The following is a 21760-nucleotide window of genomic DNA, read 5'->3' on the forward strand; positions in this document are numbered from 1 at the left end:
CAGTTAATCTAAATCAACCATTCATAATTCACAGTGCCATACATGTAAATCACTCCCTAATGCGGTTAACCGTACGTCACGTGGTCAGAAACGTGCGAAAACATGAGATGTTGGGTTCGACACAGGGACTATATATTCTTACGCTGTGTTACTTGGCGAAAAGTATTTAGCAAATCTTGACTGTCACCGGTATATGATAATAATGTATTATGACGTATTAAAATAATATGGGTGGGAGGGGGTATACTGCAAAAGTCACAAAAGTGACAAATAGAACTTGCAACGGGAGTCGAAAGCGCTTTCAAATCAGACATAAGAAGCTCGTACTTACCGCAAAAATGAAATGAACGCGACACAAGTCTCCGATGTCAGAGAATATTAGTAAAGTATAACCGCTATCAAATCACACAAAAATCCAAGGCACTCATTTTATTTCAGAAAAGAATAACTGTAGGCTCGATAGAAAAGCCTATTCTTCATGAACCCCAAACCAATGGTAACTGTCAACTTGTATGTTGTCATTCTCGTGCAGATTTGTTTGAATAACAGAAATGTCCCGTGTATCAAAGAATAAAATCGCACGTAGCCACTCTTTGTTGTTTTTATGCGAATTCAATTAATCTAAAAGGGGCTCCGGCGCAATTTAAGGAATTATTTTTGAGCCAATATTAACCATCACCAATTTTTTAAATCATGGGATAAAGTCAATTAACAAACAATACGGGTCTACTTTATTACAAAAACATTGGTGAACTTACCATTTTGTCTAAAATCATAACTATATTGTTTTTGTACATATTGTATTTATTTATTTGTTTGTACTATATGTTATACCTGATGAGTCTTTGGCTTAAAGGAATAAAGAATTTGAACTCGAACTAATCGCTGTCGGGATGGCGAGCCAAGCTAGTTGATTATTAGGTAAATAAAACAATATAAACAACCAATGAGTAAAAGTGATCTATTCTAATCAATTAAAAATATACAAGTCAAGTACCGGTATTACCTTAACCGTGGACGGGTTTGCTTGTGGACGGGTTAACGGACACTCAACTTACAAATATTAAATCATCGCCGTATTGGCACTGACTGACGGCACTTCGTGCACGGACTGTTGAATTCTCGTTTAATTTATTGTGTTAATTTCACTATTGTTTAAAATGTAAACAAAATCTTATCTCGAGTACGTAGTACCGTATATCGAGCTAGTCTAGTAAGTAGTAGGCTAGGTTAATCCAGACTAAAACGAAAGTCCTTTTATTGTTTTAATAACATTGGCTTCTGGTAGACTCGATTGTCATCTAAGGGATTATATTTTCTTTACGCGGTCTATTTATAGAACAGTAAAACGATTGTAAATATTGGCGTGATAAAAATTTAATTATAAGTCCAAGCTATTGTTGATAGAAAATAATAATGATTTACGTGTATCATAGATAATATTAAGTAACAATAGAATGAAAATACTGTTTGTTGTTTTTCGAGTTTTAGGCAATTATTACTTATTTTATGCATATTTTTGGTAAGAACTTTTTTGGACCAGTAAAATCTCATTCGGTCCAACAATAGGTGGAATAATACCTGCCCAAATGTCCAGTAAAAAAAATATCATTTCGCATGGACTGCAGGGTACATGTATATGCAGTAGGAAATCGACAAGTTGGACGTACAAAAGAATGGAATCATTCAGAAAGTGTACTCAAAATAAGTAAATTATAACGGGGTGAAGACGAGAATTAACACACTCGTGGATATTGTATAAATATATGAGGCGCATGTAATGTACACGTATGTGTGTGTGAAATGGCTTTATTCAATATCTGCTCCCAACCGAAATGAATTGGGTGACATAAAGTAGATGTATATTGTCACAGCGGATATTATTCGCCGAGTAAAACAGCTAAGAATATACATGTAGTCCCAATCTTTCGGCGCGTTTCTGACCACGTAACATACCGTTAAGCGACCCGCGGAGTGATTTACTGTACGTGCTGTATGGATGATTGATTTAGATTAACCGAAGCTGCGAGTAATGAAGTAATGTGTAAAAGCTCATCGTATATAATTTAAAGTTTGGATTTGATAGCAGCCCCAAATTGACGGATTACATCTAAGTTATAAATGAAGATGAATTGATATGTTTAAAAAATTGTAAGTTGTTCATAGTTTGCATACATTTTGGCCGGCGTTATGTATGTATAAAGTGCGTTGGGGAAAAAAATCCTAACCGATACAGAATGCCGGTAAATGTCTTCCCGAGATTACCTAACTCATTTGTTATTCAACCCTGCATGTACATTATACATGTACACGTTTCCCGGGAGCATTACTATATTACAACTCCTTTAATTTATTATAGACAATATTAGTTCGACCCTAGCTTAAGGTAGGCTCTCGAATTCCTCGCGGGAAGCACGGCAAAACAAGATGTATTCTTATCGAAACACAGTGAATTCCTAGAGAAACACGGTGAATTCCTAGAGAAACACGGTGAATTCCTAGCTAATCTTAGAGAAAAATCACCGCGGAATCAAGCGAAATTTCACTGTGAAATCTAAGAGAATTCGGAGAGTTTTTTTCACCGCGTTGCGGCGATTTCGGTCCCAAAAATTTGGGAGGAACTGTACGTGACAAAACACAGCTGTTTATTTAGATCAGTTGATTGACAGGTATACGTCAGAGTTATTGTTTAGTATAATTAGCATAACTTCTAATCTAAATGGGATTTTCATATCAACTTACTATTATTACCAATTTGAAACAAAATTAAGGATCTCAACTGAAATTCAAGGATATTTTCCTATTTCCGCGAAATTCAAGGATATTCAAGACCTTGAAAATGAAATTTTAAATTTAAGGATATTCAAGGATTTTCAAGGACCGCGGGAACCCTGTTCCACTGAGGTGATATCGGTTTTGAGCAATATGTCATTTTATATTTTTACACCATCAGGGTTCAAAATTCGTGGAATTGGAACTAAGGCATTTTTTGAAAAAAAAAAAATGCCACAGTAACGTCTTCTTCACTAAGGCAGTTTTTATGCATACTAAGGCAAAACTTTTAATTTACTATTGTCACTAAGGCAATATCATTATGAAAATAAATAAACCACAAACACAGCATTTTAAGGTTTTTATTTTTATATAAAATGTCTATTTAGACATATCATCATTATTTGACAAAGGGCTATTAGGAGGAAATTGTACAATAGATAGTGTATCTACATCACTGTCCTCATCTGGTACAACAGATAGTGTGTCTAGAATGCTCTCATCGCCATCACACTCATAACATTCACTCTCAGTGTCGCACCCATTTACTGATGACTTTTTTTGTATTGTTTTGTGTAAGGTCAGCGCCAAATTGTGGCCTCTAGAGGGTGCCATATTTTTGCACTATTTGTGTACGAAGAGAGAGAGAAATGGGGTTTAATGTCCACTCGACACAAACTAGGTCATTTCAGGACTAACACATGGTTCAATTTTATTTCAATCATTCGCTTGCGCGTAGTTATTGTGTTCCAAAAAGTGTGACAGACAGAGGGACAATTAAAAAGTAGAACAGGAATCTATGATATTAATTTAAATATAAAGCTATAAACCAGAGGCTGCCAGGCAGGATACGCCCACATTTTTGAGAGATGGATAGAGAACAAGCTAAAAAGGAAGTGATTTTTCCTACAATCAAGGGCCATAACTCAGAAAATTACAATACGATATGCGCAAATATCGAAAGGGACCGAGATCTTTGGGTTATAAACTTACATTTCAAGTTTCAACAAAATCGGATAAAAATTGTGACCTCTATAGGGTCCACAACCTTGATATACCATATTTATACGCTATTTAAGAACGAGGGGCAGCCATTTTGTCTGTCAGTTTTGGGCCGATTTTAACGAAATTCGAACTTAGACATCCTTAGGGTGTAACGGTGATATAATAATACGTTTTTTTTAAATCGTTACAAAATTATGACCTCTATAGGGCCCACAAGCTAATAGGTCCACAAGCTAAAAACGCGATTTTTCGTACAATCAGGGGCCATAATTCAGGAAGTTACATTCCGATATGCGCCAATATCGAAAGGAACCGAGATCTTTGGGTTATAAACTTACATTTCAAGTTTCAACAAAATCGGATAAAAATTGTTACCTCTATAGGGTCCACGACTTTGATATACCATATTTATACGCTATTTGAGAACTAAGGGCGGCCATTTTGTCTGTCAGTTTTGGGCCGATTTTCACGAAATTTGAACTCAATCATCCTTAGGGTGTAACAGTGATATAATAATACGTTTTTTTAAATCGGATAAAAATTATGACCTCTATAGGGTCCACAAGCTAAAAACACGATTTTTCGTACAATCAGGGGTCATAATTCAGGAAGTTACGTTCCGATATGCGCGAATATTGAAAGGAACCGAGATCTTTGGGTTATAAGCATACATTTCAAGTTTGAACCAAATCGGAAAAAAATTATGGCCTCTATAGTGTTCACAAGCTAAAAACGTGATTTTCCGTACAATCAGAAGCCATAATCCATGAAGTTACCGTCCGATACATGCCAATATCGAAAGGAACCGAGATCTTAGGATGATAAACCTATATTTCAAGTTTCATTGAAATCGGATAAAAATTGTGACCTGTAGACTGTTAACAAACAATTGTGGACGGACGGACAGGGGCGGCGACAATATAAGTCCACATGAAAATGTGGGCGTATAATAAAAACAAGGACTGCAAATGAAATGGTAATACTTGCTATAAGAGGCCTTCGTTGCAAAGATTATATTATTGACTGACACCCAAGCTGCGTGTGGACGGAATCATTGAGAGGAATTCCGTTGCGTTGGAAGAATATACTATATCACCACTTAAATGATGACGTGACTGGTCATCAGTGACATCACTGCCATCACCATGGAAAGAACTGACGACAGTGATATCAAAGATGACCGGCCACCTCATTGTGTAAGTAGTGACACACTTTATGTTTCCAATCCAACAGTATTCCACATGCTCATTCCACATTCAGCTTGGAAGTCAGATGATAACATAATCTATGCAACGAAGGCTTCTTAGCAAGTATATTTCCCCACCACTTTCAACCACGTTCCTAGCCATATACTTGCTGTGCTGTTACGACCATTTTGTATATATCATCCAAAGAGGAAACATCATGAAAACTAAAAATTGTTCTTGATTGTTTGTTGTTTGGTTCTCTGCTTCGATACTGAATAAGGACAGGATGAGCATGGCAAGAGAGCGGCTTAAGCATGGTAGGCACGTCATGGGAGTTTGGTGAAAACGTATCCCGGTCTGAGTGCATAGTGAGATCTTGACTGGAGCATGCTGGGCGTAGTGGGCCCTTGGTGTGGTAGTGGCAGGAGCATGATGGCTGCATGCCAAGTTCTTGTCATGCTTATTGTTGTGAGCCCCACGCTGCCGTTACACTTTCTTTGCTCTTATGCAAGGAGACCGAGTGAATAGGCTTTTCTTTCCAAGGGAAAACGATATCAGCTCAGTGTTAAACTCGGATGAGGAATTTTCATTGTTGAATAATATACCAAATGGGTACGACAGTACCGGCTTCCAGGAACCTGCTACAAGCTAACAGCCTACATAGCAGAATTGGATTCAGAAACATGTAAATAACCACAAGTAAATAAATGATAATGTATTTAGAAAACGTTCTGCCATCTTGGAAATGTGCTAAATTGGTGAACATAAGATCATTTTATGCAGTCGTATATGGTAGAAATTGAGCCTGCGACAACGAATATATCAGCTCAGTGGTCAACTTGGATGAGGCATTTTCATCATTGGATAAGTTTATGTAATTACCTGAAGGAGATCAAACTGTACTCTACCATCTATATTAACTACTTTATTCTCTCTTTTACCCATTTGTTTACTCTGAAATGTTTGTTCCTTGACAACTGATTGTATATCTTTGATACGACCCAGGAAATTAAAATCCTTCACCTTCAAGTGAGCTGCACGATTTATCAAATAAGGAAAATCAAAGTTTTGGATGTTGTATCCGGTTATTAAATCTGGATCAATTTCTCTTACAAAGGCTGCCCAATTCTGAAAAATATTCAAATCAATTATGCCATTGTTCTGATAGGACTCATGATGGCCTGATGTCTTCTCGGTTAGGTGGGAGGATAAACTGAGGTCCTGTGTATACCACTGACAGGATATATTAAAGATCCCATCTAAGAAAGAAATGAAAGATTGCCATGAGAAATCAGATAAAAATTGTGACATACGAGTGTACAGTGTCCACAAAAAAAAATGAGAATGGACCTTGATGTTACATACTTTTACACTATTTGCATAAGTGTAAGAGTCATTTTGTAGGGGAGTTTCGGTCTGATTTACACGAAATTCGGACTTCACCGTCATTTTTCATACAACCAGGGGCCATAATCCAGGAAGTTACAGCCCGATATACATGAATAGAAAGGAATCAAGATAGATCTTTGGGTTATAAATATACATTTTAGTTTCATGGGAAAAAATTGTGACCTCTAAAGTGTCCACAAGCTAAAAACATGATTTTTCGTATAAAAATGTCCTATAATCCATGAACTTATGGTCCGATACATGCCAATATTGAAAGGAATCTTTGGCATATAAACCTATATTTCATGTTTGTCAAAATCAGATAAAAATTGTGACTCATACAGTGTTCACAAACAAATTGTGGACAGACAGAGGTGGGGACAATATACATCTACATGAAAATGTGGGTGTATACAAATCAATACTATTAACTCGTTATTTTCCTTCAAGGAGTACTCCATTATACAAACTTTTCGTGATTTAGGATAAATTTAAAATAAATGACTCAATTTAATTTTAAACAAGCGCTGGCCATGCAAGATACGCCCACATTTTGCAAGAGAGAGACAGATGTTGTGCAACGTCCACTCAACACACACCAGGTCATTACGGGACTAACATATGGTTCAATTTTTTACTTCAATAATTCGCTCGTATGTTGGGGTCTTTTGCTGTGGGAGGAAAACAGAGGACCCAGAGAAAACCCATGAGGTTTGACAGGCGATCCTACTCCTTGTCACGTACAACCAGGGAATCGAAATCACACCAGTTGACTCAATGCCATACCTTATAATATCTATATATACTTTTTCTTTTAACTAAAATAACTTGAAATATAAATTGTTTTTCACACCTCATTGATGTCCCTCTATAAACCTTTTATCTGTGTCATACAACCAGGGGCCATAAATCAGGAACCAAGATCTTTGGGTCTTAAAGCTATATTTCAAGTTTCATCAAAATCGGATAAAAATTATGACCTATAGAGTGTCTACAACCAATTTTGGAAGGACGGACGCCGGAAGGACAGGGTTGACAACAATATACGTCCACATGAAAATGTGGGCGTATAAAAAGTTACGAGGCTTATCTGTTTATGCCTTACTATTTGACACACTTTCTTTCGAAAACTGTCATTACAACGGCTAGTTTTCAAGCATTATATATCGGTAAACTGACATGGAATAAAATAGGTAGCAACTAGCCGACCCTACACCCAATAATAGTAATAATGTCTCATCACATTTCAACAAGAAACATAAACAAGAGCATCACAAACGCTGCAATATACGTTATTATTCCAGCTTTGATTGATATGGTACATTTTAAAATGAAGAGATTGAAATATGAAATGGCTGCAATGACTGTAATATGACAAGAGGCAAAGAAGGCTAGGGATTAAATATTAAGGGCAAGGTAAAGTGACACCATCTTGTTGCATCTCAACACCAACAAGGCTGACCAAAATAAACTCTATTACTCACAATACACTATTTCACTGTCAATACCCCTTTAATTCGTACATCAGCGTTGTTATCACGTAAACGAAAATTTCAGTTTCATCCCTTTCTTGCCCAATCACGGTTACACCTACAGACACAACAATAAAACTTGGGGACAGCTATCTCTATTTATACTCTGATCTATGTAGCAAGTATATTTTCGAGTTGCTTTTTCCTATTTCCTTGTGTGAGATTTCCATGTCTTGCTACCACAGGGTTGGGATCCGCCATTTTCTTTTTCAATCTTGTAAATGACCCTTCATATCTTTAGACGAGTGATGCGAATAATCATTAAACTGACAACTATGTCGTATTCCTTTTAGTAATAAACTAATAATATCGTACATTTTAGTAACGGCGGCCATTTTGGGCCGATTTTCACGAAATTCAAACTCAGTCGTCCTTAGGGTGTAAAAATCGGATAAAAATTATGACCTCTATAGGGTCCACAAGCTAAAAACGTGATTTTTCGTACAATCAGGGGCCATAATTCAGGACGTTACGGTCCAATATGCGCAAATATCGAAAGGAACCGAGATCTTTGGGTTATAAACTTACATTTCAAGTTTCAACAAAATCAGATTAAAATTGGGACCTCTATAGGGTCCACAACCTTGATATACCATATTTTTACGCTATTTGAGTACGAACGGCGTCCATTTTGTATGTAAATTTTGGGCGATTTTCACGAAATTCAAACTCAGCCGTCCTTAGGGTGCAACGGTGATATAATAATACGTTTTTTTAAATCGGATAAAAATTATGACTTCTATCGGGTCCACAAGCTAATAACGCGATTTTTCATACAATCAGGGGCCATAATTCAGGAAGTTATGGTCCGAAATGCGTGAATATCGAAAGGAACTGAAATCTGTGTATTATAAATTTACATTTTAAGTTTCAACAAAATCGGATAAAAATTGTGACCTCTATAGGGTCCACATCCTTGATATACGATATTTTTACACTATTTTTGCACAAGGGGCAGGCATTATGTCCGTCAGTTTTTGTCCGATTTTCACGAAATTCGAACTCAACAATCATTAGTGTACAGTAGAATCTGTATAAGCAGCCACTCCTATTCAGCGACATCTCCTTGTAAGCGGTCACGATAAATCACCCCTGTAAAAATTCTATTGTTTCATCTCTTTATTCAATGGCCACTCCTCTAACGCGGCCAGCGGTCACTATTTTACTAATAAATTCAACAAAACATCGCCCATTCAACGGCCATTGTTGAATGATACCATCTTGTCGTTCTTTGTAACACCCCCGCTAATCCCGTGAGTAGTAGTTAATTAACTGGACCCCCACTGATCAGGTAAAAAGAAATGTAAACATAACAATCAACCCAGGATTATCTGTTAATTAATCTTTTGTTTTATTAAACGACTAACCTGATCTTTGTTTTCACGCGTAACGACACATTATTTGATACTGATTGAATAAAATAAAAGTACCGAGTTTTGTCACGATCATCTAGTATCTCTTTTCCATTGCCACTTTGTTGTTAAACAGACGTTTGAGCGCCTCCTATAATATTACATACGGAGTTACACCCCCTGTAAATAGGTGATAAAATCAGCAATGGTTTTTTGTTCATGTGCTTTTTTGATAAAACAAAATTAATTCATCGATTTTCTTCACAAATTTGGTTAAATATTATCGAAAGCATCACAATGGTAGACAGTAGTATCGAAGGTTGGTACAAAATGACAAGTTTACAGAAGTTACGTCCGAGATTTGAGTAAAGAATTTTCGTTCAGAGAAAGATTCAGCGACGGTCAAATTTACCGATGCAAGTATTGATGTTTGCTTCCAATGCATCCAAGCGTAATATTTAATTTATGTCAGCACAAAAAGCACCGAGATTTTATTAACAGGCCACTCCCGTTAAGCGGCCAGTCGTGAAAATTCCCTTGGGTGGCTGCTTAATGCAGATTCTACTGTATAACAGTGATATATTTCACAGGTTCTTTTTTAAATCGGATAAAAATTGTGACCTCAAAACTCGATTTTTCGTACAAGCTTTTTGATTGATTAAACATTTTCATGAATAATGGAGTACTCCTTTAAAGACTTGAATTTCTAAACCCTGAAAAGCCCAAGAAATGACATCACTCTTCAGAATTTATAGAAATTATCTCTGTGCTTACCTGTAGAACTTCACTTTCCTTTTGGTAAGACAAAACTTGTGAACCAACAACAGGAGCACACGATTTAAGAGTAAAGACATTACGTATAAATGGATCTGCTTCACCTTGTCTTTGTACCATATTAGCTATCTGTATAACAGGATCTTTCTCGGCTTCGGGAAATATTCCTACGATACAAATATTGTAAGCCATTTGAATTTTAAAAGCTAAAGCAGTTGTATCCATGCATTCTTACCTCAAGCACAAAATTTACAACAAGCGGTTGCCATGCAAGATCGGAGCTTAGAATTCATGACAGTCACAGCGGTAATTGCTGTAGAAAGCCCTAGAAATCGACCACGATAGCTTTAACATGGTGGGCCAAAAATTGCTGTCGTAATCAGGGACCATAATCCAGGATGTTACGGTGTAACCATGATATATTTAAATGGTTTTTAAGATCAGATAACAAGCAATTGCCATCCAAGATACGACCACATTTTGCAAGAAATGTACAAAAACAAGCTACAACAAGCGGTTGCCATGCAAGATATGCCCACATTTTGCAAGAGATGGATAGAAAACAAGATAAAAACAAAAGCGATTTTTTGTACAATCAGGGGCCATAATCCAGACAGTTATGGTCTGAAATGCGCAAATATCAAAAGGGACTTTGGGATATAAAATTGTGACCTCTAGAGGACCCACAACCTTGGTATTACATACTTTTACACAATTTGCGTACAAAAAACGGCCATGTAGTCGGGCAGTTTCATTTCGATTTTCACGAAATTCAAATTCAACCTTTATTACGGTGGAATGCATGGGTTCCACGTCGGCCGTATATGCCGGTCGAAACCTGCGGCTATGGCAAATGACCGTTCCTAGATCTGACCTAACGGTCATTTTGCACGCCGGAAAGAGAGTCTTTTTTTCCAAAACCCAATTTTCAAACATGGCTACGATCGACCTCCACTATGCAACTATACTAGAATGCACACGTATAGAAGCCAATCTTGTGATTGGTGTTATAGAGTTGTATAAATACAATAGTCGTCAACAGATTATACTGAGTGGTGTGTTGATAATTAATGATGAGTGTCTGGTAGAGAACAATAAAAGTTAATTGATAAGTGGGAATCTAATCAACGGTGTGAAGCGGTCCATTGTTAATCATTCACGTATTGTCCACGTGTCAGAAGGATTTTCAACATCAAAGCCGTTTACCGCTATTACGGTCAGGCACGATGTAAACGAGGTTATTATGAGCTTCAAAAAAAGGCAATTGATATAAAATACTGCTCTTCGCATCCAACCAACTGTCATATAAAATAAAAACAGCATAGAAATTACGGAAGTCCTCAACAACGTACATGTGCGTGTTGGGAGAAAAATGCATTTATAAATTTTCATAGCGGCTTTATGGCCTTGTGGAAATTGTAGAAATAAAATCTAGAGAATAGTTAACTTGCTTACCGAAAAACTAAGAAAATTACGTATTCCAGTTCTATTGTGCAGCGATATTGATAATTCCACGTGTAGAAAATATGTTGTGTATATACGGTTACTCTCACACACGACGATATTCTAGGGGGCGCTAGTGTCGTTAGCTGGGAAGTTAGTTATCCGTTAGTCATTTAGTAATACATTATTAGGATTTACATCACAATTCTGCGACCCGTAATTCCGTTAGGGATGGTTTTAAAACCAATAAATGTGAGAAATATGCCGTGGATAATTATATATTTATCTTCATATCGAAGTTATTGTGTTACAACTCAAAATTATCCAGGTCAGTGTATTTACTATGGAGCACGTGGTAATTCAACTATTTCGTTATTTAAGTAGCCAAAATGGAATATTTAATTAATTAATAAATAATTATCATAAGCCTTACTAATATTTCATTTTTAAGTCAAATGTATTTTTTCGTGTGTACCCCATGGTGACAAAGTGGTATCGACACGTGAATTCACAATACCATACCATGAATAAAAAACATGAAATATGAATTTACTTTGAAAAGTTTTCGTGCGTTATCAAAAATGACCGGTAGTGAAAATTTTGAAGTGGAAGCCCTGGTGGAATGGTGATATATTTAAACAGATGTACGAACGGACAGGGCGACGACAATATACGTCCACATGAAAATGTGGGTGTATAAAAATTGTAACCTGTGCAATATTTACAGTCAAAAAATTAACAAAAAAGTGGGAGTGTAGCACCAACCACAGGAGTCAGGCCATTTAACCCAAATAGATAGTTGCTAATATCCTTACGGTATAAGGAATAAGTATGCTATTTTTAAGATGATCAATTCAGAATTGCAGCCTGTAGACAAAACACACAAAAATCTGGCTTGACAAAATATTAACAAAAGATAGGTTGCCAGGCAACGAAACATACACCCACAGCAGCTAAATCGTCCCGGCAGTCAACAACAGTTGTCGCATATTTTTTACTTTCTTTTGGTAATGAAATATTTATAATACACTAAAATCTGATGAAGAGTAACAACTCATTAAGTAATTATCAGAAAATCATTAGAATTTGTTTGGTTTTTATAAAGTTCTGCCCCATGCTAACGTTTAGTATCCGAAACATTTAATATCATGGATTTAGCTGTTCAAGTTATCAATATTCAACATATCAATATACTTGTTTGTCAATCTGAAGTCAATCGGATGATAACTTAGCATCTAGAGCATCCACAAGATATTTTGAAATGATCAAGGGTGATAATTCTGGCAGTAATTATCAGAAATTGCTGAAATTCAATAGGTTTCTTCATCGCATGACCTTAAACACTGTGTATAAATTTAAAGTCAATCAGATATTAACTTTGGCCTCTAGAGCATCAACAAGATATTTTGAAGTGATAAGGGCCATAACTCTGGCAGTAATAATTGGAAATAACTGAAAATCAATAAGCTTCTTCGTCTCATGACCTTAAACACTGTGTATAAATTTAACGTGAATTGGATTTATAACTTTGGCCTCTATAGCGTCCACAAGATATTTTGAAGTGATCAAGGGCCATAACTCTGGCAGTAATTATCAGAAATTGCTGAAAATCAATAGGTTGGATCGTCTCATGACCTTAAATACTGTGTATAAATTTAAAGTCAATCGGACATTAACTTTAGCCTCTAAAGCGTCCACAAGCAATGGGCGTCCTCGCTGGAGATAAGGGGAGGTAATTTATAGAGGGCACTGTACATAATGTGGCCCCACGTGATGTTATTGTTTACTTCTGCTCATTGTTTTACGCTACATTCGAATCAAACAAGACTGTAAAAATATACGTAGTTTTTTTACTGTTGAAAATGGATCTCGATCGTGATACTTCAAAATACGGTTCTCTTACCATTAATGAGTTGAAGAAAGAGTTAAGCAAACGAGGAGCGAAGCTTTACGGTCGTAAACAGGAGTTGATCGAACGGTATGTTTTTAATGTCAAACTCAATGACGCAATTTTAATTTTATCGTCTTTTGTCTTTGTTACATATTAATTCTGTGACTAGCTCACATATGCCTATTAAATTTAAGGCTAAAGTCGAATTGAAAAAGTTAAAGACCACGTAAGATCAAAAATCTAAATTACATGTATGTATAGCCCATGGTCACTAATCAACTTTACGGCAACTTCTCACCAATCTGATTAAAATTAAGTCGGCTGTTAACGTTTAAGTGTCCGACACGCCAACACGCTTTTCAATTTTTCAATTATCTATACAATATCTCACCGTCTGTACAATATAGCACTATCAATACACACGGCAAGTTGACAAGCGTCTGTTGACGGTCTAATTACCACGTGAATGGCCTAATCATAATCACCGAATTATCGTCTTTCATTTGTGATTGGAATATTTTAGAGTGAATTTCAAATGCCGTATCATGCCGTAGATCCATTTAAGCTGCCTTTGTTTAAATAGGCCACGTGTCAAATGAAGACGACTCAAGAAATTAGCACATTTACTGGTAATTTGGATAACCCCATAGCACTTGATATACCAAACGTACAGAAATACAAATGGCGCCAGTCATTTGTCGATATATTCATTATTAGCTATATATAATAATAATAACCATTTCTATACATAAAGAATAACTTTTATCGTAACTCAATTTGAAATTTACAGTGAATATGGAATTTTCCGATGACTATGCATAACATGTACAATAGATCGCCCTCATTTCTCATTCAATTAACGTGGGAATATTATTAATATTTACTGTTACATGTACTAAGGGTTTAGTAAATGAGGTTAAACTTCGGCACGAAAATTGCACGGGATCATATGTGGAGTTCCTGGTGCCGTTTGCCGAGTGATTAAACTGTCAATGCAATTGTAAAATACTTTTATTAAAAAGAAGATAAATGATTGTTGTTTAAACGCCAATCAACAAATAATACGAGGCTACTTGATTACAAAAACACTGGTGAGCAATAATTATTGGGTAAATAATAATTATAAACAACTGATGAGTAAAACTTAATGGTTTTATACAATTAATGTGTGGGTGTACGAGGTATGAGGTATTATGCACACGTTCCACTTAGAGTGATGTCTTTGATCTGGCCGGCGTAAAAAAAGATAATTACCTAATCAACATTCTTAATCCAACTAACACTCACTGCTAACACCGACGTGTAAATTAATTTATAACCCATGCCTGTATAACTTTTATAGTCGGATTGATAAATTAATGACAAATATTAACGACACTACACTTTATGTGGAAATGCGAAGTGCTCGCAGTAAAAAACACATAGCTGGACCGGTATATTATTTACATATTAAAAGTGTTCGTCCAATAAGTTCCATATTGTAAAAAATTAATTAAGAGTTCAAGACTTCAAAGTTTAAAAGTTGTAGGCAATCTAAATTGGATCTTAAATTAAAATGAATTACAAAACGAATTATTCCGTAGTCAATTGTTTTATTTAATTAAGAACTAAGGGAGATTAAGGAATCAGTCAGGCGTTAATGAGTACACACGCCGGCTGTATATAGGTAATTAAGGAATAAACATTCCGAATATGCATTCGGTCACTGTGACGTCACTGGCGTCTGAGGAGATTAAGAGTGTTTTCGATAATTGGCAAAGTCGTTTTCAAGATAACTGAAGATAACTGAATTAATTTCAATCAGATTGGTGTGAACTTGCCGTTAAGTTGATAGAGTAACCATTGGCTACACATATCCAAAAGTTCCCAAACCCATCTTATGTGCACTTTAAGGATCTTTGTTTTAAAAAAAATAGGACTACAAGCATGGATAAAATAGAGTAAATCAGTGTAGGACAGGAATACCGGTAGGCCTATCGTGAAGCGTTAGCACGGTTAGGCCTACAGTTTATGACAAATTATGATGCCTATAGTATAGGCTATGGCAGGGTGCTAGTTGACCCGGGACCAAGTTCATTCGAATTTCTAGGCATAATCCATAATAACAATAGCCCAACACCTTGTATTTTGTCTTTATTTACTAAATAAAGGGCTTGCACAAAGATATGTTGATAATTCTAGGCCTACATATTTTATTTTCACACATCTCCTGATATGTCTTACTCTTTATTAACTAAGTTTATTTCTAATCAGAATAGGCCTATGGCGTCATAGCCCCAATATTTCTAGTAAATTAGTAAATACATTTAATTATTTATTTATATATATATGATATTTTATATTTTTAGCTAGAGGCATATGAAAGGAATTATAATTTTGGTAAAACTGGAAATACAGATATTCCTTCAACATTCCAAATGACTACCCCAGAAGAAAAAACCTACAAAGACTTGCATGAAGGCTTGGTCATACCTGCATCGAAGCATATCTTACACCTCTGAACAAGGTTTTAGGTAAAGACAGTGTTAATTTAGTTCGAGAAAAATTCTTAAGATATATTAAAATGGCACAACAATCTTCTTTAAATTTTTTCAAGAGTCAGTGTAAGGCAGAAATGAAGAAACATGTTACCTATAATATTGACATTTCTATAAACACCCATGGACTTGTTGAGGAGTGTCAGTGTGACTGTGGTGCTGGCATAGGCCCTGAAGCTCACTGCAAACATGTCAATGCAGTTTTGTATGCTCTTTTCAAATTTAGTGCCTCTGGAGTTATAATGACCTAAGAAACCTGTACGCAACAGTTACAGACATTTCACCATGTTAGGCGACACCAGGGCTCACCTTTAAAGGCCTGTGATTTAGAGCTGAAGCGAAACCCTGGAAATGACAAATCTTTTAATTTTGAATCCCGGGACCAACTGGACTGAACGACACAAATTTACAAAGGTCACTTTCGTAATGTTTGCGTAAACAAAACAAACTTTTCGCGGGTTCCACTGGCACAGATGTATGCTCCAGCAAATATACAAGCAATATTGGTCGACCATGACTACTTAGTAGAGACACAAGAAGATTTGTTTTAAAAAAAAGATTGGATTGACATCAATCGACCAGGAAACCATCGACACAATATCCATGTCAACACTCAAACAGTCTGCTGATAAAGCCTGGTTAGAGTTAAGGTGCTTACGACTTAACTCATCTGATTTTGGTAGGATTTGTAAGCTAACAGACCGAACAGACAAAATAAAATATGCAGAATCTCTGACAATGCCTTCTGTTATCAACTGTAATGCAGTTAAACATGGCAACAGATATGAAAAGGTTGCATTGGAAACATTTGCATTACAATATGATAAGAGTGTACTTCCTTGTGGCACAATTATTTCAAAAGATTGCCCCTTTTTAGCATCTACTCCAGATGTGCTAGTAGGGGAGAATGCTACCATAGAGGTGAAGTGTCCCTACGCTTCAAAGGATATGGATATAAACCCCAAGACAGTGCCATATATTATTTATATAAATAGAGATATTGATTTGAATCCAAAACACCAATATTATTTCCAGGTTCAAGGGCAGTTATTCAATACTGGGAGACAAGAATGTTATTTTTGTGTTTACACACACAAAGACTTTAAAACCATATTGATTGAAAGAAATAATGAGTTTATTGCTGACATGGTCAAGGACTTAACAACATTTTTTAACGAATACTTTCAGGAGGCAGTATTGCAGACATTCTTTTATAAAAACACAAACAAACAATTTAAAGAAATGTATTAAATAATATTACATTGTTCAACTAGTTTCTTATGGTCAGCGCTCTTTTAGTTATCAAGCACCTGTTTTATGGAATAATCTACCATTTAGTTTAAGATGTTGTATATTCTTTTAATGAACATTAAATAACTCATAATTTTGCTCTGGGTACAGTCTATTCATGTTTTGAACTCAAACATGCAAAGGTTTGTTTACGTGAATGCCAACGTGATCTCGGTATTATCTCCCATCCGACAATTAAAAAACGACTTAAAACACATTTATTTAATCAGGCTTTTAACTGACTCGTTAACTTGTCCATAATCTTGTTGTTTATTTATGATTACATTGTCACTTTGTAAAGTGCCCCTTAACATGTTATATGAAAGGGCGCACTATAAATATGCTGTAATAATAATAATAAATAATATTAATAATAATAATAAATAATGTCTCATTCTATACCACACTCAGTGAACAGTAGTATTACTCACTAGGGATTTGGTATCGTTTAGAACGGGGTTTTTAGCGCTGGAAAGTATGCATAGAGTTTACTTTTAAAACATCGTTCGATAATTTATAAAAATCGTTTAAGAATTACATAAATGGTTTAGTTAGTACTATGGCTTAGTTTATTGGTAACGGGTTTAGTTTCTCCGAGAGTCGTTTAAAAATGGCCGACCCGTTCACTTATCTACGACGTTTACTTATTAGACAAGCCGTCTGCTTTCCCGAGATACGTTGAAAAATCAACACATCGTTTACTTATCTACGGCCTTTACTTATTAGACGAGTCGTTTACCTTCCCGAGATACGTTGAAAAATCAGAACGCGATTAATTTATCTACGGCATTGAAAAATTAGATGAACCTTTTAATTTCCCGCGAGCCGTTTATCCGATCGGTTAATTTTGATTACGATTATTTACATATGAAGTATGAATAAAAAAGGAGAATATAAAAAATGCACACTCATAGATGATCATCTTACCGTGGTCGTAGTATTATATATTATCCATTATCCTATAAACTTAGTATTCCACCATTGACAAATAAATCAAAAATCGGTAAATCACGTCCCAGGTAATTATACAATTGGAAATCGGTAAATCACATCCCAGGTAATGTATCGTTGTTGTTGTTAGTTAGTTGTATTTTACGTCCGCTTCCACCGAGGTGATATCACAAATAAATTAACTAGTCTTTCATATGTACACGTGGTCATAAGTCAAGGTCACAATAGTAGTGCCACAATCTCGCGAGACTGTACATTAGACTGGCGCCAAAAAAAGTCACCGTCAATCTCTATAGACAAGCTGTCGCCCATTTTAAGACAGCGTAATTACTTGATTGGGGGCTTCTGCGCAATTTAGTTGATTATTGGGTACAGGTGTTAACTTTTGGTACTGATTCAAAATCAACATTCCCGAAAAAGAAAAGGGTTTATAAATAAAACAGAACATATATTTAGCTATGATAATCTAATAACAAAAACCAATTGTATGTATTTATATGTATGTACACTAAATACTATAAACAATCACAAATGACAGCATGAATACTAAAAACACAACACTGGAAAACAATCACTGGTTTATAAATAAAGAAATAGCAGCATGCACAAAAAGAAATCAAAATTGGAAAACAATCAACGGATTTATATATAATTTAATAACAAAAAGCAAATCGTATGTATGTCTTTAAAAATCTTCCACTCAATCAAAATTCAGAGCCAAGCCAAACTAAGCCTGAGTTATTTTAGTATTCAAAATAAACGCAACTTTTATGTTGTGAAAGTCGACTTTTAACTACGATTATCATATGTGTGAAATAGCTTTATTTAACGCCCGCTTCCACCGAGTTGATATCGCACACAATTATCATATTTGTCACTAATCTCCTCTTAATCTATATTCCCATACACATTAATTACAGAAAAGGCCTGTGTATACACGGTATTATGAGCTATTCACCTTTTGGTCAGCCGATTGTTATTTGGAATATAGGATGGAGTTATAATTGAACGTTATTACAGTATAGATTAAATATTTGATTGGTCGAATGCTATTGTTTTATTAATTCACACCTGTGGTCAAGGGCCTGGGTGCCATATGAAACCATGTTTTTGAATATACATGTTCGTAAGTACAGTATGGATTAATTCTTTGATTGGTCGAATGCTATTGTTTTATTAATTCTCACCTGTCTGGGTGCCATACAAAATCATGCCTTTGAATGTACAGTTGAGTCATAAATGTCCCTTTTTTTATTAACATTAATTATTTGATTGGTCGAATGCTATTGTTTTATTAATTCCCACCTGTAGTTACCAGCCGGGTGCGGGTCAGTTCATCCCACAAACATTTCACCTCGGACTGTTTCAAGTTTTTATTACCCTTGAGTCACAGACTCATTGGGAAATACAAAAATATTTACAAAACAAAAAAAAATCTCTTCATCTCTTATTTTATTAGAAAAATATAAAAATCTACCAAGGTTTACAAGTTCAGATACATTTTTAGTACATAAAAGATTAAATAATTTAAAAACAATGGGGTTCGAATAATAATACTTTTTTATATATTATTATCTCAGATTTTTATAAATCGGACAAATTAAAACAAAATGGTACTCAATTGTACAATGGTACATAATCGTTTACTTCTCTCAATATATTTAGTACTATATTGTAACCTTTCAATATTTAAATTATGACTGGACAAACGGATTCTTGTAATTTCACGTCTGTATTTTCTGTCTATTGGTTTAGTCAAATAATATTGTAAGCCAAATGTATTCACAATATGCTTATAAATGATACATTTACTTGATAATTCAAATTTCTCAATACACTCCTGTCTAAATATGTCTAATAATCTTTGTCTGATGATATGGATACAATTTGTGTTTATGAGATGAGCAGGTTTTTCCCATAAATCTCCCAAGCCAAATTTAAAACGTTCCTTCTTAACATTCAGGACCCACGGGTCATTATTTATTAACACATTAGAGTAGCAAGAATTAAGTAAGACATTAGTAGAAGAACGTATTTTAATCCAGTATTTAAATATCCGTAATTTTCTCGTAATGATTAAAAGGAAACGTCCAAGTTCATAATAGATCATGTGGGAATTTGTGGTTGTTCTTGTATCTAAGATTTTCCTAAGGTACCTTAAATGTATTTGTTATATATCATGCCCCAAATGAAAACCTCATAATTTAGAATACAAGACATAAAAGTATTTAGTTACATTACTTACAATATTAAAATAATTTTCATTACAAACTTTTGAGACTGAGAAGAGAGCTTTTCGACCCTGTTAAGCAATGTGTTTTTGTATAATTAGATATTTACCATTAAAAATTTTTTTATCGGGCTGTTTCATCCCCCTTGTTATTATAATTAACCGGGTTGTACTTATCGTTAAATTAACTGTTAAACACTTACTTATTGTTACAGAAACAATAATGTATGGAATATATAAGTTTTACTCGTCGATTTTTGTTGATTACCGATCACGACCAGGATTAGTTCACCGCTGTATATTCGTATTGTTTGTTAACTGGCGTTATGATTTTAGATTTTAGGTTAGTTCACCAATGTTTTTGTAGTAAAGTATATTCGTATTGTTTTTATATTTGCCGTTATGATTTTAGATTAGTTCACTGATGTTTTTGTAATAAAGTATACTCGTATTGTTTGTTAGTTTATGATGTCTAACATCATTTATCTTCTTTATAAAAAAGGTATTTTATAATTACATCTTGACAGCTTAATCACTCGCCAAAATACATCATGGACTCGACGTATTACCCAATAATCAACTAAATTGCACAGGGGTCCCCTCCCCAATCAAGTGATTACGCTGTCTGAAAATGAGCGACAGCTTGTCTATAGAGATTGACAGTGACTTTTTTGGCGCCAGTCTAATGTACAGTCTCGCGAGATTGTGGCACTGCTATTGTGACCTTGACTTATGACCACGTGTACATATGAAAGACTAGTTAATTTATTTGTGATATCACCTCGGTGGAAGCGGACGTAAAATACAACTAACTAACAACAACAACGATACATTACCTGGGATGTGATTTACCGATTTCCAATTGTATAATTACCTTGGGACGTGATTTACCGATTTTTGATTTATTTGTCAATGGTGGAATACTAAGTTTATAGGACAATGGATAATATATAATACTATGACCACGGTAAGATGATCATCTATGAGTGTGCATTTTTTATATTCTCCTTTTTTATTCGTACTTCATATGTAAATAATCGTAATCAAAATTAACCGATCGGATAAACGGCTCGCGGGAAATTAAAAGGTTCATCTAATTTTTCAACGCCGTAGATAAATTAATCGTGTGTTGATTTTTCAACGTATCTCGGGAAGGTAAACGACTCGTCTAATAAGTAAAGGCCGTAGATAAGTAAACGGTGTGTTTATTTTTCAACGTATCTCGGGAAAGCAGACGGCTCGTCTAATAAGTAAACATCGTAGATAAGTGAACGGGTCGGCCATTTTTAAACGACTCTCGGAGAAACTAAACCCGTTCCCAATAAACTAAGCCATAGTACTAACTAAACCATTTATGTAATTCTTAAACGATTTTTATCAATTATCGAACGGTGTTTTAAAAGTAAA

At 35.2% G+C, this 21760-nt stretch overlaps 1 protein-coding gene across 2 annotated transcripts in view; it reads right to left on the bottom strand.

The window, feature by feature from the left end:
• Positions 1-21760, bottom strand: part of LOC130013266 (DNA polymerase delta catalytic subunit-like) — a 281681-nt gene that overhangs the window by 179827 nt on the left and 80094 nt on the right. For both annotated transcript variants that reach the window (XM_056102083.1, XM_056102082.1), the window contains exons 9-10: positions 10012-10178; positions 5847-6092 (exon numbers count right to left, since the gene is read on the bottom strand). In XM_056102083.1, coding sequence (XP_055958058.1) covers positions 5847-6092; positions 10012-10178 — 413 coding nt within the window. The remainder of the gene's footprint in view (positions 1-5846; positions 6093-10011; positions 10179-21760) is intronic.

The sequence above is a fragment of the Patella vulgata genome, chromosome 6 (assembly GCF_932274485.2).
Source record: "Patella vulgata chromosome 6, xgPatVulg1.2, whole genome shotgun sequence".
Lineage (NCBI taxonomy): Eukaryota > Metazoa > Mollusca > Gastropoda > Patellidae > Patella > Patella vulgata.